Below are 25,895 nucleotides of genomic sequence, written 5' to 3' on the forward strand. Positions count from 1 at the left end.
ATTCTAATTTACGATAGCCATTCAAAGCTGCCTCCCTAATGTAATGTTAATATGTAATTTTAAAAAAATATTTATTTTCAAGATGTAAATAATTTTTAACTCATTCGAGTTGTACTTCAGGGAAAGTCTTTATGAGACTTTTAACTTCTTCCTATGCCTCTACCTAGCTCTGAAATACACGGGTCTGGAGCAAGGTCTGTGTCACAGAATCTTATATGCCAACAGAAAGGAATGTAATAAATCAAACAGCATTGTTTTTATTTATCTGTGTCACTATCTGGTTAATGGCAACACCATTTATATCATTCTTTTCCTAGCCAAGATAGGTTAATTGACTTCCATTAAAAAGCAGTCTGCTGAACATGGGCGTTGACAGGTCGATCCATACTCCCAGCCTGTCTCTCTCTTTCCCTAATGGTTCATACTCCCAGATGGTTAAAGAATAGGAAAGCTATCAAGGGAAGGGATGAAATATGGAGTTCTGGTGGTGGGAACTTTGTGAAGTTGTACCCCTCTTATCCTATGGTTTTGTCAGTGTTTCCTTTTTATAAATAAAATAATAATAATAATAAAGTGATCTGCTGGGGGCTGGGAGACAGCTCATTCAGAAGACATAGACAGTGCCATGCCATGCCATGCCATGCACAAGGCCCCAGCTTTGAACACTCAGCTGCTACATGGGAACACCATGCATAGGGAAAGCTTCACAAGCACTGTAGCCATGCTTTCCTCTCTCTGCTTCTCAGGTGACTTGCATCTCCTCTGTCTCTAAATTTCTACCTAGTAAAAATAAATGAAAAGAGTCCACTGGGAGTGGAGGAATCATGCAGGTGCAGAGTCAGACGACCCCTTTGGTAGACCAAAAATGGGCAACCTACTATCAGAGATAAGTGGAATTTAACAGATGTTCATAGTAAGTGCGAGAGCAACAAGTAGAAATCTAATTTATATTTTTCTAGCTGCACAGTATACAAAAGAATGCTACTCAGTGACTAAATCTTGCTAAACCAGAATAGCTGTAAGAAAAGAGAGAGACAGAGAGACACAGAGAGAGAGAGAGACAGAGAGAGAGAGACAGAGAGGGAAGCCAGGGGCATGGGATGTCAACCCTCCCGCTTCATTACTCTGGTGAGATCTTTGCTACCTTATAGGACTCCTTAATTCCATTTCGGGTGGTGCACTTCCTAACAAAGCCTCAAAACCTAGATATAGACCAGGGCCCATGAGGTAGGGCAGATGTACATGTATCCAAAAGTTAGGAGAAACTATATATCTTAAAAGCAAAAGTGCACAATAGTTTGCAGTGACACAATAAATGCAGCAAGCAAGTAAAAAAAAAACCTTAAAAAGGCACCTTAAGGGGGTCGGGCGGTGGCGCAGTGGGTTAAGCGCACATGGCGCAAAGCGCAAGGACCGGCATAAGGATCCCGGTTCGAGCCCCCGGGTCCCCACCTGCAGGGGAGTCGCTTCACAGGCGGTAAAGCAGGTCTGCAGGTGTCTGTCTTTCTCTCCCCCTCTCTGTCTTCCCCTCCTCTCTCCACTTCTCTCTGTCCTATCCAACAATGAACAACATCAACAATAGTAATAATAATAACCACAATGAGGCTACAACAACAAGGGCAACAAAAGGGGGAAAAAATGGCCTCCAGGAGCGGTGGATTCATGGTGCAGGCACCGAGCCCAGCAATAACCCTGGAGAAAAAAAAAAAGGCACCTTAAAGCACCTAATAAAATATTTCTGCTTAGACCTAGATACCCTCCTCACCTACTCCTATTACATCTCTTGCAGTCACTCCAAAACTAAGCTTGTCAGATAAAGTAAGGACTATGAAAATTGGATAAGGGTAAGAGACTGGCATAATTTAATGATGGCTCTTTTGGCTACTACCAGCATACCCCCATCACCCAGGTGCCTAGTGAGGGAATTGTGGGACTCCCACACAGACATGATGGGCCTAGACCTCTAACAGATCCCTCTCTCCACTGTCACTGGTCATCTCCATCAGGAATAACATAGTGGACCCCTTTGTGGGACCCTATAGGACCTTGTTCTCAGTGTGGATCAACAATGGTAGGGACAACCCCATTCTCTGAAGGGAGGTTCGGCCAACATACTCTACCACTCCAAGAAGATGGGTCCTGAAATTAGTGCAGCCTGGAATGTTCTTAGCCATGACCACAGAATGCGAGCTCACACCTACAGTTATACAAAGGTTACACAGTCTCCCGCAATGAATATGGGCCTCAGATCAAATCAATAGGTTTTACAGTTAATATTTTTATACTTTTCTCATATTTCATAGTTCCCTGATCCAGCTTTCTAGTCCTATCCCCAACTCTGACACCATCTCCCCAGACAAAACCTTTGGTCCACCTGCATGTTAACTATGGGGCTCAGGCAAAAATTAGTAAAGTCATAGGCCCCTTGGAATATTCCTAAAATAGACCTACTAGCTTCTTCCAAAATGGAGACCCCAAATCTCATCTTCTATATTCTTGCTTTTAGGTTCATGATTATTTAACAATTTATATTTTAATGCTTTTTCAGCCACCAAGTTTCAGATGCTACCATGACATCAACCTGAATTCCTTCAGCAGATGACCTCACCAATGTGTCTTGGAACCCCACCTCTCCAGGTCCCTGCCTCACAAGGGAAAGAGAGAGACAGTCTGGGAGTGTGGATTGACCTATCAACGCCTATGTTCAGAGGGGAAGCAATTACAGATGCCAGACCTTCCACCATCTGCATTCCCATAATGATCCTGGGTCTATACTCCCAGAAGGATAAAGAATAATAGGGGGAGTCAGGCTGTAGCTCAGCGGGTTAAGCGCAGGTGGCGCAAAGCACAAGGACTGGCATAAGGATCCCAGTTCGAACCCCGGCTCCCCACCTACAGGGGAGTCGCTTCACAGGCGGTGAAGCAGGTCTGCAGGTGTCTATCTTTCTCTCCTCCTCTCTGTCTTCCCCTCCTCTCTCCATTTCTCTCTGTCCTATCCAACAACGACAACAACAATAATAACTACAACAATAAAACAACAAGGGCAACAAAAGGGAATAAATAAATAAAATAAATATTTAAAAAAGATTTAAAAAAAATAATAGGGAAGCTCTCAAAGAAGGAGATGAGATATGTAGCTCTGGTGGTAGGAATTTTGTGGAATTTTATTCCTCTTATCCTATAGTCTTGTCAATATTTCCATTTTATAAATAAATAACCTAAAGATGCCTTCAGCATAGTCATCATATAACACACATATTTTGCCCTAAATTTATAGTCATGGTCATAGAAATTCAAACTGAAAAGAGTGATATTATTTATCTTACACTTAAAAGGGTTAAAAAAAATTCACTTGCAGATTGCCTAGAGGAACCTAGACACAAAGTTGTATTTCCAGACCCTGGAGAAATTAGGAATAGGAAGTCTGTCCTAATCTGCTCCTCACTCTAAACATTAAAACACCTGCTCAGGGGAGTCGGTGGCACAGCAGGTTAAGCGCACGTGGCGCAAATCGCCAGGACCTGCGTAAGGATCCCAGTTCGAGCCCCCGGCTCCCCACCTGCAGGGGAGTCGCTTCACAAGCGGTGAAGCAGGTCTGTAGGTGTCTGTCTTTCTCTCCTCCTCTCTGTCTTCCCCTCCTCTCTTCATTTCTCTCTGTCCTATCCAACAACAACGACATTAATAACCACAACAATGTTAAACAACAAGGACAACAAAAGGGAAAATAAATAAATAAATAAACTTAATTAAAAAAAAAAAACACCTGCTCAGAGTCAGTCTGAGTTCCCCAAGATTCCTAGCACTGCTATATTGGGTCTTCTATTCAGCCGTGTTTATTTTCTCTTATTTTCCTTTTCCTTTTATCAGAGCACTGCTCAGCTCTCCTGTATAGTGGTGCTGGGAGATTTAACCTGAGTCCTGGGAGCCTCAGGCATGAAAGTCTGTTTTCATAACCATTATGCTGCTGTCTCCCCCTCTTGGCGTTTTTCTTTATCCATTTGCTTACTCACTAGTGAGTGAGGATAATAAGACCTAGACCATAGGGTTACTGTGTCAAGTAAATAGAAAAATACGTAGAAATAATGAAATTAAGAATGAGGATTCTTAGTGAGTGCTAAACTATTTAACATATGAAAACTGCTCAGTAACTATACTAGATGTTATCCTTAACATTTGTACAGTTTGGAAATTCATAAGTAACCAAAAGCACTCCTTACTAGAGCTTATACAGATGATATAATTATTTTTCCAAATGTTCCCAGACTAGTTTATAGAGATTTCTTTCTTTCCCAGAAGTGCTTAACTCTAAGGAAATTAGTTATGATCCTACTAATGTCTGCAGTATTTTCATAAAGTACAACATGACTTTAGATGTTCTTCACACTTACCAGCAATTTTCCCCTTTTTCATAACATAAATGGTATATAAAGTAACAACTGACTGCAAAAGGATTGCCCAACCTTTAAGACTGATGTCAAGGAAATGGCAAAATAACTCACCTAGAGGGGTCCCTACTTTGCCATACACATGGTCCAGTCTCTCTCTCTCTGCCTCTCTATTTCTTTATCTAAAAAAGTTGGCCCAGTTCCCAAATAATTTGATTATAACAATAACTATCTATTGCCTTCTTAAACCTAAGACCGCAGGAACCTCCCACTTCCTTTATAGAGCCTATACTTCCCCCCAGTCATAGAAGCTCTAGGGTGGGGCTCACTTTCCTGCATGCTTCTTTCAATTCATACCAGCTGGCACTGCATCTGCTGATCACAACCTAATCAATGCAATGAGTACCACCTCCGCATGCTTCACTTCAGACTGTGTCTAGAGACATCAGGTGTGGAATGTCAACACTAAAGCCTCATTACTAGAGTTCCAGATGCTACCATGATGCCAACTGGACTTCCCTGGGCAGACGACACCACCAATGTGTCCTGGAGCCCCGCTTCCCCAGATCCCAGCCCCACTAGGGAAAGAGAGAGATAGGCTGAGAGTATGGATTGACCTACAGTCTTGTCAATATTTCCATTTATAAATAAAATTAAAACAAAATAGATAGCGAGAATATTGCTTTGGCAGGAATATGTGGATTCCAGTGAAGACAACCTGATATATCACAGATATGGAAAAAATTGACCGGGTATTAGTACTGACCAGTTCATTCACAGCCGCTCTGTAACCTAGTTTGTTACTAGTTATTGTTCTGAGGTTGGCATGCATTAAGTGTTCTGGGACAACATTTTCTATATATATAAAGAGGAAACACTGACAAAAACCGTAGAGTAAAAGGGGTGTAACTCCACACAACTCTCACCACCAGAACTCCATATCCCATCCCCTCCCCTGATAGCTTTCCTATTCTTTAACCCTCTGGGAATATGGACCCAAGGTCATTGTGGGATGCAGGAGGTGGAAGGTCTGGCTTCTGTAAATGCTTCCCTGCTGAACATGGACATGGTAGGTCAAGACATACTCCCGGCCTGTCTCTCTCTTTCCCTAGTGGGGCAGGCTTTTGCCTCCATAGGGTCTTTCACACTGTGTTTTATTGCTGTAAATGTTCAAATGCTTTTCAGCACTTGTTTGGTCTCCGTTATGTAGGATTGCACCTGTTACAGATGTGCATATCTCTGCACTGGTCGTATCTAACAACTAGTAATCTTAAAAGTTGTACCTTAGGGACTGAACACAATGTACTGTGCCATTTCACATAAATGGAATAGAAAATTGGTGTTATTTCTTCCCCTTGAGAAGATCTATCACATTTCTTTCTGCATCTCCCTTTGGGTTTCCTAAGGCTCTCTGTCGCATCGTCAGTAACGCTCTCCATTACTTTAGCACCCAATCTCCTACCCTTCTGACTTCTTTATTCAAACTGGTATAGCAAAGCAAGAGCTATTCCTCTATGACATAATGGCATGTTACTTTCTCATGGAAAAGAAGGAATTTCCTGATCAAAAACAAAATAGTTCCCAAACTACATTGCTTTGAAAACACATGCATATATTCACAATGAATACCAGAATCATAACATTTTACTTTTAATTTGAACAGATATTGAAATTTATTTTCATTCTTTCATAACAGGCAGGAACTAGTAGTTATGGATAGACTGTCGTGGATGTGTGTGTGTGTGTGTGTGTGTGTGTGTGTGTACACATGAACATGCGTTTGAATAATGTTAGGTGTATGCTTTTTCTTAGAAAAGGTTACTATTTCTCAGATTCTCAAAGGGGATTTAGAATAATAGTAGTTTAAGAACTGCTATTCTATAACACATTAAAAATAGTGAAAATCAGCAAGAAATTGGAAAACAAAAGTCAAAGTAAAATAATGAATTAAAAACTTGTACTGTACAAAAGCAGAATATAGTTCATTGGGAAGATAAGTGGAAATAATATGTATGGAAAATTATCCCTTAATAAACTTTCCTAATGTATCTTTCAATTTTTTTTAAAAGTTCTTAAAACTATTTTCTTTTCTTTTTTTAAAATTTATTTATTTATTTATTTATTTTCCCTTTTGTTGCCCTTGTTGTTTTATATTGTTGTAGTTATTATTGTTGTCATTGATGTCATTGTTGTTAGGACAGAGAGAAATGGAGAGAGGAGGGGAAGGCAGACAGGAGGAGAGAAAGACAGACACCTGCAGACCTGCTTCACCACCTGTGAAGTGACTCCCTTGCAGATGGGGAGCTGGAGGCTTGAATTGGTATCCTAATGCCAGTCCTTGTGCTTTGTACCACGTGCGCTTAACCCACTGTGTTACCACCTGACTCCTTATTTTTTTAAATTTATTGGATAGAGACTATAAACGAGAGATATTAATAGGGAAGAGAAGATAGGGAGGGAACTAGAGAGACACCTGCAGCATTGCTTCCTTGTTCATAAAGTTTCCCCCTACAGGTGCAACTGGGAGCTTGAACCTGGGCACTTGTCAGTTGTAGCATGTGTGCTTTACCACATGTGCCTACACCCAACCCTCCTAATATTTCTTTTCACTAGATAAAATGCATGTCTTATGTAGTACTTACTTGTTCACCCCGGAGTCCTGGAAGTCCCTGATGTCCTTTGAGACCCTACCAAGGTAAAGGTGAAAACACTGTGAAAAATGAACCTACATATGCCATATAACTAAACAAATGCCAACTTTCCCACATGTTTTTGGTTCATTCATGAACAAAAATTCAATTCTTTATTGATTGCATACAGATAGAGGGAAATTTTTTTTAAATTTTTTTATATTTATTTATTTATTTTTAAATATTTTATTTTATTTATTTATTCCCTTTTGTTGTCCTTGTTGTTTTATTGTTGTAGTTGCTATTGATGTTGTTGTTGGATAGGACAGAGAGAAATGGAGAGAGGAGGGGAAGACAGAGAGGGGGAATGAAAGACAGACACCTGCAGACCTGCTTCACCGCCTGTGAAGCGACTCCCCTGCAGGTGGGGAGCCAGGGGCTCAAACTGGGATCCTTCCTCTGGTCCTTGTGCTTTGTGCCACCTGCGCTTAACCCGCTGCGCTACTGCCTGACTCCCAGATAGAGGGAAATTGTCCCTATTCAAAAGGGATTTTCTTTTCTTTTTCCTCCTCCTCCTCCTCCTCCTCCTCCTCCTTTTTCTTTTGTTATCACTAGGGCTTCACCATTCTAGGATGACTTTTTCAGAAACAAACAGACAGACATTACAGCACTGAAGTTTCCTCCAATGCCTTAGAAGCCGGGATCAGACTTGGGCTTTGCACAATGGCAAGTCAGTATAATATCCAAGTAAGCCCCCCAAAGGATTTTATAAATTAATACATTTGTAAGGAAACATTTCTAATTAACAGAATAAAATTCACATTATTATTATTAACCAAACCTATACTTAGCTTTGGATTATGGTGGTACTACAGATTGAACCTGGTGCTTCAGGCATGAAAGATTTCTTGAATAACAATTAAGCTATTTCCCAACCCCTCCATTCTAACTTTAATCTTTATCATCAATACTCAAAGATATTGTTGTGGGGGGGAAGGGGGCTGACACTTGCTTCTCCAACATTTAAAAAGTTTGTCACACATTATCTCAACAAAGAATTGAGAGAGCACGATTTTCAGGAATTTTAAATTTTATTTGGGGAAACTGACAACATTTACATGTTAGAATGAGAGAAAAAGAGAGAGAGAGAGAGAAATGGAGTTGATATTCATATGATGATATCTGGACAGAGAGAGTGAAAAACTCACAGATTTAACCTTTAACACTCAAACCTGCCTCCGCCTTTCCAAGCCACAGCTGTCACCACTCCAGTGTTCTAGGCAGTGCCCTCCAACACTTCCTGTCTCTCAACAATAGGAGCAACGAAACTTTCTCTGCAGAATATGAGCCAAATGAAAGAAGCTAAAAGGAGTGAAGAAATAATGCACACTTAGGACACAAGGACCTGGGTTCGAGCCCCTGGTCCCCACCTGCAGGGGGAAAGCTTCAGAAGTGGTGAAGCAGGGCTGCAGGTATCTCTCTGTCTCCCCCTCCCTCTCAATTTCTGACTGTCTCTATCAAATAAATAGAGATTAGAAAATTAAGATTAATCTCTAACCTGGATCAGTAATTTAGTGGAGAAGATAATGATCTGGTTAGATACTAATAATATTAGGATAGGCACCTATATGAAAATAAATAGCACCTATTAGCTGTTGAGATGCTGAACTTAAAACAGTAGTCAAATATTTAAGCAAGGAAAGCTCTTGGTGTGTGTGTTTGTTTGTTTTTTTACCAGTACACTGCTCAGTTCTGGCTTCTGGTGATACAGGGCATTGAACCTAGGACTTCAGTGCCTCAGGCATGAGAGCCTCTTTGTAAAGCCATTATACTATCTCCCCTGCCCAAGGACAGCCCCTGGGAAGCAGAGAGAAGACTGAGAAAGTAAGATACAAGGGAAACATTGGTATTTGACGAAAATCTTGCAGACAGTAATATAGAATCATGCTGAATTGATAGATTTATCAAGAATCGAATAACCTGCCCCTCTACATTATTGTGTCATCTTCAGAGCCTGTGGGTGAGAAAGAATCCCTTAGCAGGAAATTGTGCACACAGCAAATGCCATGATTAACATGTCTAGTTCACTGTGACAAAGTGCTTCAATAAGATTTAGCATTCGTTACAGACCATCAAAACAAACCAACAGAAGGAATTATACCTATGAGGTCATGACAGTATTAAAAGTAGGATTCACAGGGTTAGGCGGTAGCGCAGCAGGTTAAGCACAGGTGGCGCCAAGCGCAAGGACTGGCATAAGGATCCTGGTACAAGCCCCCGGCTCCCCACCTGCAGGGGAGTTGCTTCACAGGCGGTGAAGCAGGTCTGCAGGTGTCTGTCTTTCTCTCCCCCTCTCTGTCTTCCCCTCCTCTCTCCATTTCTCTCTGTCCTATCCAACAAAAAAAATGACATCAACAATAACAATAATAACCACAACAAGGCTACAACAACAAGGGCAACAAAAGGAGGGAAAATGGCCTCCCGGAGCAGTGGATTCATGGTAGCAGGCACTGAGCCCCAGCAGCACTGAGCCCCAGCAATAACCCTGGAGGCAAAAAAAAAAAAATTAGGATTCACGAGAAGCATTAATGTGCTTGGAATTTTAACTTCATTTTGCATGAACTTATACACTTAGAAAATAGCTGTAGCTCAACCTAATTATGCAAAATGTTGCTCTCAGCGGTCCAAAATGTTTTACAAGATTCCACAAGCAAAATATCCGCAAGGCTAAGGCTTGTTTTCTCTCCTTTCAGAAGAGAAGATAACAAATGTCCCTAGAATTAAGACAGTAGTAATATTTTCCTGAGTAAGGCAACAACAAGCACCAGAAGGGTGGAAAAAAAAAAAGCTTTTCTGGAGTCTTAGGACTAAGATGAAGAATAAGAACCCAGGTTAAGAGTCACACAGTGAAAGAATCTGTACCATGAAGAACAAGACTACCTGATGAGACCCTCAAGACAGGAGATGAGCTGATACTGGAAAACTGAATCAGGCAAAAAAAGAAGAAAAAAACAGCCTTGTGTTTGCAGCAGCAGTGAACATCAAAAAGAAATTTGCAAAGAACCAAAAGTAGGTGAAGCACATACCCCTTCGCTCCTGCCAGCCTTCTGCCTTCTGGGCAGTCTTTTTTTTTTTTTTTTTGAATTTTTTATTTTATTTTTTTTTTATTTAAGAAAGGATTAATTAAAAAAACCATAGGGTAGGAGGGGTACAACTCCACACAATTCCCACCACCCAATCTCCATATCCCACCCCCTCCCCTGATAGATTTCCCATTCTCTATCCCTCTGGGAGCATGGACCCAGGGTCATTGAGGGTTGCAGAAGGTAGAACAGTCTTAAGGCCACTTAAAAAGATGAAGTGCACAAAACATCCATCTTGATACAGAAGGCCAGATGTTCTGAAAGCCTCAAGGCCTCATCCTGTTTATACTGAAAAAAAACTTTTTTTTTTAAATGAGACAGACAAGATAGCAGCTTCTTGTCCCTCTTTCAATCCATATAACGGTTCCTTGAAACAATGAGGGAAAAAGGGTAGGAAGCCTAAGCATTGCCCTTGACTCCATTCCAATTTGACTGCAAGTTCCTTCTTCACATAAGTCTGTGTGATTCATTTGACTTCGTGAGAAATAGGTTTCAGACTCATGGATAGCTTCACTATTTTCTTTTTATTTCTGTAAGCTCTTGGGTTTATATAAACTCTCTATGTCACCCTTTTGTTGGGCTATCACTTTTTTATTTTTATTTTTTAAAAGGAAGCACTGACAAAACCATAGGATAAGAGGGATACAACTCCACACAATTCCCACCACCAGATCTCTGTATCCCATCCCATCCCCTGATAGCTTTCCTATTCTTTAACCCTCTGGGAGAATGGACCCAAGGTCATTGTGGGATGCAGAAGGTGGGAGGTCTGGCTTTTACCAGCGTGTCTTTCCTCTCTAGCCTTATAGTAAAACAGAATGAGGGGACGGTACAACTTTTCAGCTTACTTTCCTTGAAGCACTTTATTACAGTGATCTACACATGTTAAACATGGTATTTTCTGTGTGCACAATTCCCTGCTAAGGCATTCTTCCTCACCCACAAGCTCAGACAATGGAAAAAAAGCAGTCATGATTCCCAGAAACTCTTACTTAACCTAAATGAACAATGCAATGCTTAGACAACAACCAAGAATGTTATTTGTATTAAAAAGTTTTGGTTGGGTACTGTACAGCAAACCATAACAAAGGGACTTTTCAAAGTTAACCCAATTAACAAATAATGTGATGATAATATTAACTATCGATTGTCTTTTTGAACCCTAAGACAGCAGGAACCTCACATCTTCACTATAGAGCCCCTACTTCCCCCAGTCCTGGAACCCTTGGACAGGGCCCACTTTCCCGTATGCATCTCCCAATCCAAACCAAATAATATTGCATCCGCCGATCACAACCTAACCAAAGCAATGATTGCCACCTCAACATGCTTCACCTCAGACTGCATCCAGAGACTTCACGTGTGGAATGACAACCCTTCAGCCTCATTACTCAGGTGAGACCTTTCCTTTTATAGTACACTCTAATTTCATCTCAGGTAGTTCACTTTCTAACAAAGTCCCATAACCTAGATATACACCAGTTTCTGTGAGAGAGAGCTTATGTGCACACCTATCCATAAACTACTGCAAAATATATACCTGAAAGCAGAAGTACACTAGAGTTTGCAGTGAGTACCTCCCTAACACTTCCTCTCCACTATTCCAAGCTTGGGATCCATGATTGCTCAACAAATTGTTTGGCTTCATATGTTAACTCTCTTTTCAATCACCAGGTTCCAGATGCCACCAGGATGCTGGCTAGGCTTCCCTGGATTGAAGACCCCACCAATATGTCCTGGAGCTCAGCTTCCCCAGAGACACACCTTACTAGGGAAAGAGAGAGGCAGACTGGGGGTATGGACCGACCAGTCAATGCCCATGTTCAGCGGGGAAGCAATTACAGAAGCCAGACCTTCTACCTTCTGCAACCCTCAACGACCCTGGGTCCATCCTCCCAGAGGGCTAGAGAATGGGAAAGCTACCATGGGAGGGGGTGGGTTATGGGGATTGGGTGGTGGGCATTGTGTGGAGTTGTACCCCTCCTACCTTATGTTTTTGTTCACTAATCCTTTCTTAAATAAAAAATTTAAAAATAATAATAATAAAATTAAATTAAAAAAAAAGTTTTGGTAAAGCAAGGGCAATTGGAACCTATTAAATTACATCTCTCTCTCTCTTTTTTAATAATTTAGATTAATGACATAAGAGTAAGCAACAAAAACCAAGCACTTAGAAGCACAAGCTAAAGAATCCCAAAGGAAATTCAAAATTATAAGAGACATTGAGAAAAAGTAAGTATGTCGAGAAAGAAAGCTTTTAGAGACAAGATAATGGAACAGAATTATCAATAGTTCCAAAATTCATTTTTTAAAAATGTAATATAGGACAGAGACAGAAATTGAGAGGAGAGGGACAGATAGAGAGGAGAGACACAGAGACACTTGCTGCCCTGCTTCACCACTTGTGAAGCTTTCCCCTTGTAGGTGGGGACCAGGGGCTTGAACCCGGGTCCTTGTGCACTGCAATGTGTATGCTTAACCAGTTGCACCACTGCCTGCCCCCCCTTAAACATTCATTTTTAAAACAAAAGGATTGGATACTATTAGTGCTAAACTTTTTTTCCCGCCTTACAGTATAGTGTGATTTCTTGAATGTTTAAGAAAAAACATCATTTGCCTTTTTTAATGGTTTTCACTGAATGAAAAAAAAAGATGTATGTATATATAAGTTAACTGTAACTCAGAGACACAGGAATAATTCACATAAGAGTAAAGTACGCATCAGTGGAAAACTAGACTCAGTCTCTCTCCCGTCAATATTTCTTCATAGGACCTGACATAAAAATGGGTATTCTGTGAGAAAAAAAAAAAGGAACAGCAAAAGATGTATAAATTAAATATGAAGTGTAAAGTCAGAGATAATAAATAAGTCCCTTAAGAAACCTAAACTCATGGTCCAGGAGGTTGCACAGTGGATGAAGCGTTGGTCTCTCAAGCATGAGGTCCTGTGTTCAATCCCCGGCAACACATGTACCAGAGTGTTGTCTGGTTCTTTCTCTCTCTCCTACCCCTCTTATTAATAAATAAATAAAATATTCTTTAAAAAGAAACCTAAAGTTATCTCTGTTTTATTCAACAATTCAACCTAAGTGATTAAACCAGTGACTGGTACATCATAAGTTCTCATTAATTAATTAATGAAGAGGCATGAAGGAAGGAAGGAAGGAAGGAAGGAAGGAAGGAAGGAAGGAAGGAAGGAAGAAAGGAAGGAAAGAAGAAAGGAAGTTGGTAGAAGGACTTGGGTGGACTTAAGTTATCCAGTTGAAAAGTAGATTCTGAGTATTTAATATAGCTCAGTTTTCTTAGTGCTGAAATGAAAGGTAGGAGAAAGATTCTTTTTTTAAATTTTATACAATATTTCAACCATTATATACTGGCATCAATACCACTAATATGTAGAGTCTCCCACTAATTCCTTCTATTTGTGACTGACTTTATGTCTCATCTATTTCCTTCTTAAACATCAGTCTTCCTTTGGATCATGGACTTCCTTCTACAAACTGGAGTTAGAGAGATATACATAGTTCTCTCCAGAAAAATACCAAACAAATTCTGTAGATGATTTCTTACTAGCACCTTCTTCATTCTCCTCCTCCTCCTCCTCCTGTGTTCTTCTTCTCCTCCTTCTCCTCCTCCTCCTCCTCCTCCTCCTTCTTCTTCTTCTTCTATTTTCTCCTTCTCCTTCTCCTCCTCCTCCTCCTCCTCCTCCTCCTCCTCCTCCTCCTCCTCCTCCTCCTCCTCCTCCTCCTCCTCCTCCTCCTTCTTCTTCTTCTTCTTCACACTCTCTTTTTTGTAGCGCAAGAGACTTGAGCATGGGCAATCCCATCATTTCTTGGCCAGTGATATTATTCTGACTCACAGGTAGAAAGTGAGCGGTAGAAGGAAAGGCAGCACTGCTCCGCCACCCACGCGTCTTCCACTGGGGTTGTGGTATTTCTCTAACGTGCTGCAGGTTGAATCTGGGGCTTCTCACAGTACATACTCCTCCTACTAAGTGAGCTATATCCGGGCCCTATAAATCATTTTAGCAGCTCTCTGGTACATAATAAATGCTCTAGTATTAAGTGGGCATAGTATTATTATTTTTCTTTATAATTTGGCCTTTGTTTACCCCTGAAGGCTTTTTCTCTTGACACTTCCTGCCTCATACTGTTTGACTCAAGGAGAAGAAACTGCTTTCTTCCTCCAAGCTTTTGTTGAGGTAGTCATCCGTGTGTAGACAGCATGTCTACCTACTAACTGTAGTATCATCAAGATGACTACAAGACTGCGCTCAGATGTGATCTCTTTCTCAGTTTTAATACCACTGCACTTCCTGAAGTTTAAGAAAACTGTAACCGTTTTATATTATCATTATTGCACTCAAAAGCATACACTACTTTTGTGATTTTACTTTTTTTATTAGACATTAAGCTCCTTGAAGGGAAGAATTACATCTTATTTATCACACTAGCTTGGTGAATGAGTAGCTAATAAAAGTATGCGATTTAAACAACTGCAGAATTTTAGAATTAGAGACAGGTTTTAGTTCAGAAAGAAAATTGCACTTTATTTGATGCAATTTCCCTGGATAGTTGGCTTCATTCTGTTTTTGGGAAGTTGATATAAAGGATGGCAAGTTTGCATATAATCATGTAATATGCAGCATCAATAAGAGATTACACCTTTCTCATATTTGGGAGCTACTCTCTTCTCTGATACAGCTTTCTGGTCCTTTTTCCAGCCATGACATCATCTTCCCAGACTATAAATTGGATCCACCTGCATATCAGATGGCAGGCTCAGGAATAAAACTAGTATAGTCATGGGCCCTTTGGAATATAACTAAAATAGGCCTACTATCTACAACATAGAGACCACCAAATCTTCATCTGCAATATTCTAGCCTTTAGGTTCATGATTAGTCAACAATTTGTTTGGCTTTATATGTTAACACTTCTTTCAGCCACCAAGTTCCAGATGCTACTATGATGCCAACTTAACTTCCCTGGGCAGACGACCCCACCAATGTGTCCTGGAGCCCCGATTCCCCAGAACCCCACCTCACCAGAGAAAAAGAGAGGCAGGTTGGGAGTATGGATGGACCCGTCATCTCCCATGTTCAGCGGGGAAGCAATTACAGAAGGCAGACCTTCCACCTTCTGCATCCCATAATGATCCTGGGTCTAGACTCCCAGAGGGATTAAAGAATAGGAAAGCTATCAGGGGAGGGGATGGTATATGAAGTTCTGGTGGTGGGAATTGTGTGGAGTTGTACCCCTTTTATCCTATGGTTTTTGTCAGTGTTTCCTTTTTATAAATAAAATTTTTTTAAAAAAGAAACAGTTGAATGATACCCATAACTGGTTAAAAAAAAGTCTAAACCAAGAATTCAGAATGAGATGAAAATCATCCATTATGAGAACTCAAGCCCATCTTAGGGTAAAGCAATATATTTCCTGAAGTTCTAAGAATTAGGGATTTTAATTAACTAAAAATATTATATGGGAATGATTCCAAATAACTGGAAATGTTTACACTAGATCATAGGGCAGATATATCACAGACTTTGTTACTGTGAACACACTTTGGAGGCAACTTTCTGTTTGCACGACTGATTCATGCCACCTTATGTCCCACATCCTCGTGAGACTGACCCACCACCCTCTTTTAATTAATATTTAGTTTTTACATCAACCCTAGGTGGAGTCCTTCTCAGTTACTTCAGAAAAAATAGTCTCAACTTCTTACTCTCATAGAGAAAAGCAGTATGAGGGGCCAGGCGGTGGTGCATGAGGTTAAGTGCACATATTACCATGAGCAAGGACCCAGGTTTAAGCCCCTGGTCTCCACCTACAGGAGGAAAGTTTTCTGAGTGGTGAAACAAGGCTGCAGGTGTCTCTCTGTCTCTTACCCTCTCTACTTCCTCCTCCCCTCCCAATTTTTCCCCATCCCTATGCAAAAATAAGTAAATAAAAATATAATTTAAAAAGGCACCAGTATAATGGGGCCAGGACCGGAGGGGGGGGAAGCATTATGAAAGACTAATGCTTAGGTAACTTTTTAAGGACACAGGGATTTTTTGAAACGAATTTCTGAAAGCTAAAATACTATTAGTTGAATGGCTCTGTCGTTAATGTTAAAATGTCAGTCACAGGCACTGGACTAGAAGAAATAGCTTTGGATACAGAGTAATTTTCAAGGTTCCACAAATTACACCACTGTGACAACCACTGACTTGTTTGTGGGTGGGCTTGGTACTAACTTGCCTTCTTCTCAGCTACTCATAAAAATTAGTGGGAATGGTGGATTTCAGTCTAGATTATAAATGGTAGCTGCATAACCCCTGTGTAACAGTATTTATACTAGATTTTCAGTACCTCAAATGGGTTGGGAAACAACTTAAAATATGTATAGTTAGACATATGTTTACAGAGACAATGGGCAGACTAGAAGATGTTACAGGAACTGTGATTTTTTTTATTGTTGTTCTTACTGACATTAAGTATTGTCTAGTCCCTTAGTACTACCCTTGCTTTAAATAGCTAATCAGAATCTGTATATTTCTTGGGAGACTGGTAAATTACAAAGCAATCCCATGGCACTTCCAGTTTTATTTTTCTTTTCCAACTTTATAAATATATTTTATGTGCATCTCTTCTTGTAATGGGTTCTGTTAATAAATAAAAGAATTTTAACCAAAAAGAATAAATGCACAAAGATCTAAAATTATCACTAGAACCATATTCATTTATGTTTTTCATAGTCATAAAGATACCGCCATACATTTCTCATAAAGTTGGCTTCTAAGCATATGTATAGTGTTGAACAGTTTCTCTGAATTTGGCCTTCCTAATTCAAATGTGTTCTACTATTTTCTCTGTCTTATTTTCATGATCCCAAGCAAATTGCTTCAGTTGAAATCATTGTGATTGCCCTTACAATTTAAAATAACAGACTACCAATATAAATGTAGAAACTGATCAACTACTTTACAAAATAATTTAAAAATACTTCTGGAGTTCAAACCCAGAATTATGACTTTCGTGGTTCGTCCAACAGAGTACACATCCTGCATCCAAATTATCTGGTTTTTGTTGTTGTTAAGTAAAAATGGTCACACTTAGCAGGAAGTGAAAACCTACTTCAGTTCCTAGCAAGATAAGAACTATATAGAAATGGCTCTGTGGTCGGGGAGGTGGCGCAGTGGTAAGGCTTTGGACTCTCAAGCATGGGGTCCTGAGTTTGATCCCCAGCAGCACACGTGCCAGAGTGATGTCTGATTCTTTCTCTCTCCTCCTATCTTTCTCATTAATAAATAAAATCTTTAAAAAAAAAAGACTTTTGGTGGTGGGAATGGCTTTTATGTACACTCCCAGAAAAATGTAGACATATAAATCAGTAGTTAATTAATATGAGAGGGGGAAAATCAGTTGTACATCTCAAAGTTTCTCAAAACACTAACTGAATCTTTTTAATATATAGGCTGTGTATTTGATATGAGGACTCTCTCAAAAGCCTAGACCAAGTAGATTAGAAGCATCCAATAGCACAGCTATATACAAGATACTGGATACTGTATAGCAAACCATAACAAAAGGACTTTTCAAAGTTAACCCAATTACCAAATAATGTGATGATAACATTAACTATCGATTGTCTTTTTGAACCCTAAGACAGCAGGAACCTCACATCTCCACTATAGAGCCCCTACTTCCCCCAGTCCTGGAACTCTTGGATAGGGCCCACTTTCCCGTATGCGTCTCCCAATCCATACCAAATAATATTGCATCCACCGATCACAACCTAACCAACGCAATGATTGCCACCTCAACATGCTTCACCTCAGACTGTGTCCAGAGACTTCACGTGTGGAATGACAACCCTTCAGCTTCATTACTTGGGTGAGACCTTTCCTTTTATAGTACACTCTAATTTCATCTCAGGTGGTTCACCTTCTAACAAAGTCCCATAACCTAGATATACACCAGTTTCTGTGAGAGAGAGCTTATGTTCACACGTATCCATAAACTACTGCAAAATATATACCTGAAAGCAGAAGTACACTAGAGTTTGCAGTGAGTACCTCCCTAACACTTCCTCTCCACTATTCCAAGCTTTGGGTCCATGATTGCTCAACAATTTGTTTGGCTTCGTATGTTAACTCTCTTTTCAATCACCAGGTTCCAGATGCCACCAGGATGCTGGCTAGGCTTCCCTGGATTGAAGACCCCACCAATATGTCCTGGAGCTCAGCTTCCCCAGAGACACACCTTACTAGGGAAAGAGAGAGGCAGACTGGGAGTATGGACCGACCAGTCAACGCCCATGTTCAGCGGGGAAGCAATTACAGAAGCTAGACCTTCTACCTTCTGCAACCCTCAACGACCCTGGGTCCATGCTCCCAGAGGGCTAGAGAATGGGCAAGCTATCATGGGAGGGGGTGGGTTAAGGAGATTGGGTGGTGGAAATTGTGTGGAGTTGTACCCCTCCTACCTTATGGTTTTGTTCGTTAATCCTTTCTTAAATAAAAAATTAAAAAAAAAAGAAGTGGCTGAACGGAGGCAGCATAATCCGTCAATCTAGGGAAACACACAGCTTATTAAAAATGTGAATATGAACAGCTAAGGAGGTTGTAAAAGAAAAAAAAAAAGGCAGGGGTGTGGGTGGGCAGCTAAGTCACTTATCCCCGGTCACACAATTATTAATTGGTTGAGTTAGGATTCAGATCTAGGCTTGTTTGGCATGTAGATGTGTACGTGTTTTTCCATTAATTAACAAGCACTCCTCAATTCTAGTTTATGCTGATGCTGGGGATTGAGCCTGGAACATCAGAGCTTCAGGTATCAACGTCATTTGTATCACCATTATGCTGTCTCCTTAGCCTCTAGTTCAGCCTTGTCATACCTTCTCATACCTCAGTTAATTTAATTCATTATATACTGAGCAAAGTATCCGAATGGGTTTCTTTTACAGTGAAAAGATATTACTCAGCAAAGGTGGTGATATTGCACAGAATATTACAGCTACTATGAATATCAGTGCATACATATAGCAATTCATGAAACAGTTTTATAGAAAAAAGATTGGGGTCAAGTGGTGGCGAACCTGGTTGAGTGCTTGTATTACAATGCACAAGGACCCGGGTTCAAGCCCCCAGTCCCCACCTGCAGGGGGAAAGCTTTATGACTGGTAAAGCAGGCCTGCAGGTGTCTCTCTGTGTCTCTCCCTCTCTATCACCCCTTTCCTTCTTGATTTCTGGCTGTCTCTATCCAGTAAATAAAGATATTTTAAAAAAAACATAGTAAATACCCAGTTACTTTATTTATTCCTCTTAATACGTATGGAATAGTGGATTCTTTATTGGTAAGTGTGATCTCTCTATACTGCCATGTTTTTAAGTGACTGAGTAGTTTATATGAGTCTTTTTTTGTTTGGTTTGGTTATGTTTTTTGTTTTTTGCCTCCAGGGTTATCGCTGGGGCCTGTTGCCTGTGCCATGAATACACTGCTCCTGGAGGCCATTTTCCCCATTTTGTTGTCCTTGTTATTTTTCCATTGCTGTTGTTGCAGGTGTATAGGACAGACAGAGAGAAATCAAGAGAGGAGGGGAAGACAGAGAGAGAGAAAGGTGGATACCTGCAGACCTTCTTCACCGCTTGTGAAGCAACTACTCTGCAGGTGGGGAGCCGGGAGCTCCAACCGAGATCCTTAGTCTGGTCCTTGCACTTGGTGCCATGTGCATGTGCGCTTAACTAGCTGGGCTACCACCCGGCCCCCACCCTCTAAGTTTTTCTTAGATTTATCACTTACAAGTAAATAAATTAAATTACTATCTTAACTTTAAGAATACATTTAACACTTTAGAAGTAGAACTGCAAAAAATGGGGGGGAGAGAAAACAAAAGTTCCTAAGTTATAGCTGATATGAACCTTAACTTATGTCCTCCAAGAATGGATTCTGTTCACAGAGAGTAACTTTGGGGAGTAGGACAGTAGCGCAGCAGGTTAAGCGCAGGTGATGCAAAGCTCACAGACCCCTATAAGGATCCCAGTTGGAGCCACCGGTTCCCCACCTGCAGGGGAGTCACTTCTCAATCGGTGAAGCAAGTCTGCAGGTGTCTTTCTCACCACCTCTCCATCTTCCCTCTCCTCTCTCCATTTCTGTCCTATCCAACAATGATGGCATCAACAACAACAACAAAAGGGAACAAAAAAGGCAACAAAAGGGAACAAAAGAAAAAAGGCACAGAAAGTAACTTTGAAAGTGACCTTAATAGTTTGAAAAACTAACCAAAGTTAGTAAAGCCCATAAAAATCTCACAGTTTACCTGAATATTCTATCCAGTTATAGGTCTTGCCATTCCTGTTTCTAGTACACAGAAACAGGCTATCAATCTATTTCATTTTTAATTAATTTCTTTAAAATATTTTATTTATTTATTTACTTATTTATCTTAATGAAAGTGATACAAGAAAATACTCAGAGATCAGATCTGGTCAGCTCCGGCTTATAGTGGTGGAGCAGGAGACTGAACGGATTGAATTTGCAACCTCAGACTTACAAAGGCCAACAAGAATACAGTCTTCTAAATATTTTAAAATATTGATGGTCCCAGATGCATATAACATATACACAAATCTCTGGAAGCTATTATCTTCTACTTTTCATGAGTTAAAATGATAATTTGAGTGGTTAAGGCCAGTCTTTTAAAATGCCCTTGCTAAATAAATAAAATATCTTTAAATGCTACTCTCTATATGATGCTACTCTTACAAAGGCCATTCATTCTTTAGACTTTACTGTTTAATGCTATTTGTTAGTAGAGTTTCCTCAGCGGTATACTTAGTGGTGTGAGTCATGTTGCGTAGTACTAATAAACAGATCCATGACTCTAGGATCATATGTAAAGACCAGTTGTGTCAGAAATGATCATTCCACAGTGTCATGTCTCCAAAGAGAGTGACCAGTAACCTCAGAAGAGTTGTCAAATTCTAAATACCATTTAGGGAAGAACTAGAATAATCATAAGAATAGTAATGTGGTTCAGACATGGAAGAAAACATATGCCAGAGTCACAGAACCTTTGTCAACTTTTGCAATTCAGGCCTTAAGCAAGGGTTATGAAGGAAAACAAATAAGGTCAGGATCCTTTCCAAAAACAACAGAAATAGCTGATGGTTAACATTTATTAAGGGTTTGCTCTTCTGACACTGTGATGCATGGATAACCTCATTCCAGACTTTGAACAATTCTCGACTAAGTGGTAGCATTATCTTCACATTTTATAGATGAGGTCTCTAAAGCTTGAAATGGTTATGAGTGTTAACCAAGATTAGTGAGACCTTGAAAATGGCCAATGATACCTAAACCAAGCAACCAAAACTTGAATACCATCTCCAACTTAAATTTCCCCTCAAAAGAAAGGGATGCAACCCACTAAGACACCATCATAGCTCATATAAATTTTTTTTTTTTGTCTCCAGGGTTATAACTGAGGCTTGGTGCCTGCACTATGAAGCCACTGCTCCTGAAGGACATTGTCCCCTTTTTGTTGTCCTTGTTGTTGTTATTGTTGCCATTACTGTTGTTGTTGTTGGATAATATAGAAAGAAATCAAGAGATGAAGGGAAGACAGAGAGGGGGAGAGAAAGATAGACATCTGCAGACCTGCTTCACATCAGTGAAGCGACCTCCCTGCAGGTGGGGAGCCGGGGGTTCGAACCAGGATCCTAACGCCAGTCCTTGAGCTTCTCTCCATGTGCTTAAACTGCTGTACTACCACCCAGCCCCCAGAAATAAACTTTTTAATCTTCCTTATACTGTAGAATAATCAACAATCCAATGTTTTTGTTTGGCTCTTTGGAAGGGGGAAAGCTCAAGACATAGTAGAGAATTTACACTTGTATTAATCCAGGAAACTGCACAATTTATTGTATGAAATAGTTCTAGTAGCTATGTTAGTATTTCATGTTACTTCAGAAAAAAGTCTGGTTACATGAATATGGTCGTGTGTGTGTGCTATCTGTTGATAAACTGAGATACTTGCTGGAAGTTATTTTTATTTTATTCAAAGTGTGGCAGCATTGTTTTATGCAGCTTCAGGAAGAGAACGCATGGCCTCACACATGCCAGGTAGACATTTCCCCTGCCCACGACGTTTGCTTTTCACTACTGGTTCTTAATTTTCACTTCCACCCTACCCTCTGGTCTCACATTCATATCAGTGATTATTCCTTTCTAGAAAGGTGAGATTTTTTTTAAGTGTATTATCTATAACCAAAAATATCTGTCAGACATATGAAAACATAAAAGAGCACTAATGTGTTTTATAAGTAGGCTATTGCCCTAAAGGAATTTTAAAGAGTGAAGTCTCATTAGTCTATCAGTGACTATTTACATTTCTCTTTCATGTTTATTTTGCTCATATTAACTGTTTTCTTTTCTTTTTTTTTTTTTGAGGGGTCACCACTTTCCTGAATTAAAACAGTATCCTAACCCATTCTTCTGAGGAAAAGAGTTTGAAACAAAGTTTTGTGCCTAAATTCAAAATGAGATCTTTATTTTTATTTTATTTATTTATTATTGGATAGAAACAAGGAGAAATTGAGAGGGGAGAGAGAGATGGAGAGGGAGAGAGATAGAGAGACACCTGCAGTCCTGACTCGCCATTTGTGAAGCTTTCCCCTTGCAGGTGGGGAGCAGGGGCTTGAACACTGTAATGTGAAAACTTAACCAGGTGTGCCACCACCTGGCTCTCCAAATGAGATCTTCAAAGCTGCATATTCTTAGGTTCATATGACATGCAAATATGTCTAAGTAAGACTACATCTTACCTTATGACCTGGCACACCAGGAGGGCCTATTATTCCAGCAAAACCTTGATCACCCTAAGAACAAAAGAGAAACCTAGATTTAATGTTGTAGAGGGAGAAAAAGGAAGTTCAAATTATTTTCTGCAGTATTTCATCTTGGACTTCAAGATCTTACTATATCACTTCTGATTGTCACAGTCTGGCTCCCACTTAACTTATTCCCTCTCTTTCTTTCTTTCTTCCTTCCTTCCTTCCTTCCTTCGTTCCTATTTATTGCAACCCGGGTTATTGCTAAGATAACTACAAACCTATCACTCTTGTCAGTGGTATTTTTTTCTTTCTATTTCATTTGACGGGACCAAGAGAAATTGAGAGAGGAGGTGAGATAGAGATAGAGATAGAAAGACAGACAGACAAATAGACAGACAGAAGACCTGCAGACTTGCCAGACCTGCTTCACTACTTGTGAAACTTTCCCTCTGCAGGTAGGGAGCAGGGAGGGGCTTGAACCTTGGTCCTTGTGCCTGGTAATGTGCACTAGTCCACAGTCCCCTCCTTTTCTAAAACCTGTTCATTTTTTCCCCTATCATTGCTACCCCTTAACTCACCCTACCCTCACCCCATTGGCACTTTAACTGTACCCTTCCATTCAGGCTGATCTTTCTCTGTTGTGATTTTTTCCTAGAAATACTCTAGCTCCCAATAGCCTGTGTTCTGAAGCTTATCATGTTTTGAAAAGCCAAAGGAATTTACTTTAAATCTCTACAAGTGCTTAGCCAGGCAACTCTGGACGACTTTGACCACCGTTTTTGATGAGGCCCAGTACAGGCAGAACCACCTGGGGGCAGGGCAGTGGAAAGACAGCCCAGATTGCTTCTCCACCACATCGGGGAAAGAGGAACTTCGGTTAATGGGGCTGTGTCTGTAGTTTTGCAATGCACCAGCTCCCATAACAATCAGAAAAAGCTATTGGGAAAAACTGGTTTGTCTCCAGCCAACCTAACATCACCCTTCAGGGTCCACTGTCCCCACTTCCCCCTATGTTTGACGGGGACACCAGGAAGAAGGAAGGTATATGGTGAAAGGGATAGGGAACGTCTGGCTGGTAGAAATGAAAACGAAAGATGCCACAGAAGGTGTGTGTATTGGCAAGGAAAAAAATAAGTCAGAATAAACTGGGGAAATAATCTTGAGCCGGTTTCCTCAAAGTACATATTGATTGATTGATTGATTGACTGATTGATTTTATTTGATTGATTTCATTGCCACCAGGGTTATTGCTGAGCCTCGGTGCCAGCATTACAACTCCACCAGTTCCGGTGGCCATTTTTTTTTCTTTCTAACTTTTGTTAGATAGGATTAAAAATAAATTGAGAGAGGACAGGGAGATAGATAGATAGATAGATAGATAGATAGATAGATAGATAGATAGATAGATGAAAGAAAGAAAGAAAGAAAGAAAGAAAGAAAGAAAGAAAGAAAGAAAGAAAGAATGAATGAAAGAAAGACACCTGCAGACCTGCTTCACTGCTCCTGAAGCGGACCCATTGCAGATAGGGTGTGGGGGCTCCAACCTGGGTTGTAGGGCTTGGGAATATGTTCCCTTAACTGAGAGTGCCACTGACTGACCCCAGTACACTTAAACTCTCTTAGCCTTTCCTTACATGTATTCTCTGTAAGGTCACTTAGTGGAAGTTATGTGTTGAAAGACAAACACACTGCTTTCATTGCTTCATCCTTGGTCATGTATTTTCTTTGTACGATATCTAAGTGTTTAAAAATACAGGGGTCGTGCTCGCTTCGGCAGCACATATACTAAAAATACAGGGTCCAGGGAACAGCCCACTTGTTGCAGCTCATACTTTACAGACTGTAGGGCCAAAGTTCACATCCCTATTTCCACATGGGAGCACCATGCAATGGAAAGCTTTATGAGTGGTAAAGCAGTCTTGTGATGTCTCTTCTCTTTCTCTCTGTCTCTCCCTCCCCTTCTCTGTAATTTATCTTCTAATTAATAGCAAACAACAAACAAACAAACAAAAACCTGCCTAGGAGCAGTGGTATAATGCAGGCGCAAGCCTTTACTGAAGCTCAGGAGGCAAGGAAAAAATAAAGAAAGTACAATTATTTCCTGACCCAGGAGATGGATCAGTGGAGAAAGAGTTGTATCTTTAAGCATGAGGTCTTTAGCTCAAGTCCCAATATCACATGTGCCAGAGTGATGCTCTAGTTTACTCTCTCTCTCTCTGTCTCTCTCACTTTCCCCTTACTAAATAAACATTAAAACTGCAATTATTTTTCATTTTCTCCTATACTCCCACTAGTGTTTGTGTGTTTTCCCACTTATATTACATATGTATCTTGTCTGCAGTATATTTGAAAATAATTTCATGTATAAGTTCTAAATTTTTTTTAACACTTTAAAAATATGCCTCTCAATTCTAAAAGTTAGGCTTAACATACCCACAGACTAGGTCCATGTTCTAATTTTTTTTTTTTTTACCCCAACCCTCCCTAATTAGCTGGTAGCACAATGCAGGTTACAGTACACAAGAAAATTAATCTTAAGATTTAAATTGCTAGCCCTGCCTCACTAAGGAAAGAGAGAGACAAGCTGGGGGTATGGATCCTCCTATCAACACCCATGTTCAGCAGGGAAGCAATTATAGAAGCCAGACCTCCCACCTTCTGCATCCCACAATGACCTTGGGTCCATACTCCCAGAGGGTTAAAGAATAGGAAAGCTATCAGGGGAGGGGATGGGATATAGAGTTCCAGTTAGTGGGAATTGTGTGGAGTTGTACCCCTCTTACCCTATGGTTTTTGGCAGTGTTGCCTTTTTATAAATAAAAGTTTTTTAAAAAGATTTAAATTGCTATATTAAACTGATAGAATAATTTATTTTACTTTTGCATTAATTCAATTATATCTTAGACCCCTTAAT

The 25,895-nt window shown here is 40.2% G+C and overlaps 1 protein-coding gene across 2 annotated transcripts in view; it reads right to left on the reverse strand.

Annotated features, from left to right (window-relative positions):
* The window catches only part of COL24A1 (collagen type XXIV alpha 1 chain), a 353,825-nt gene that overhangs the window by 275,994 nt on the left and 51,936 nt on the right, over nt 1-25,895 (reverse strand). For both annotated transcript variants that reach the window (XM_016191238.2, XM_060202277.1), the window contains 2 exons: nt 22,973-23,026; nt 7,028-7,072 (listed from right to left, as the gene is read on the reverse strand). In XM_016191238.2, the coding sequence (XP_016046724.2) occupies nt 7,028-7,072; nt 22,973-23,026 (99 nt within the window). The remainder of the gene's footprint in view (nt 1-7,027; nt 7,073-22,972; nt 23,027-25,895) is intronic.

The sequence above is a fragment of the Erinaceus europaeus genome, chromosome 11 (assembly GCF_950295315.1).
Source record: "Erinaceus europaeus chromosome 11, mEriEur2.1, whole genome shotgun sequence".
In the NCBI taxonomy this organism is placed as follows: Eukaryota; Metazoa; Chordata; class Mammalia; order Eulipotyphla; family Erinaceidae; genus Erinaceus; species Erinaceus europaeus.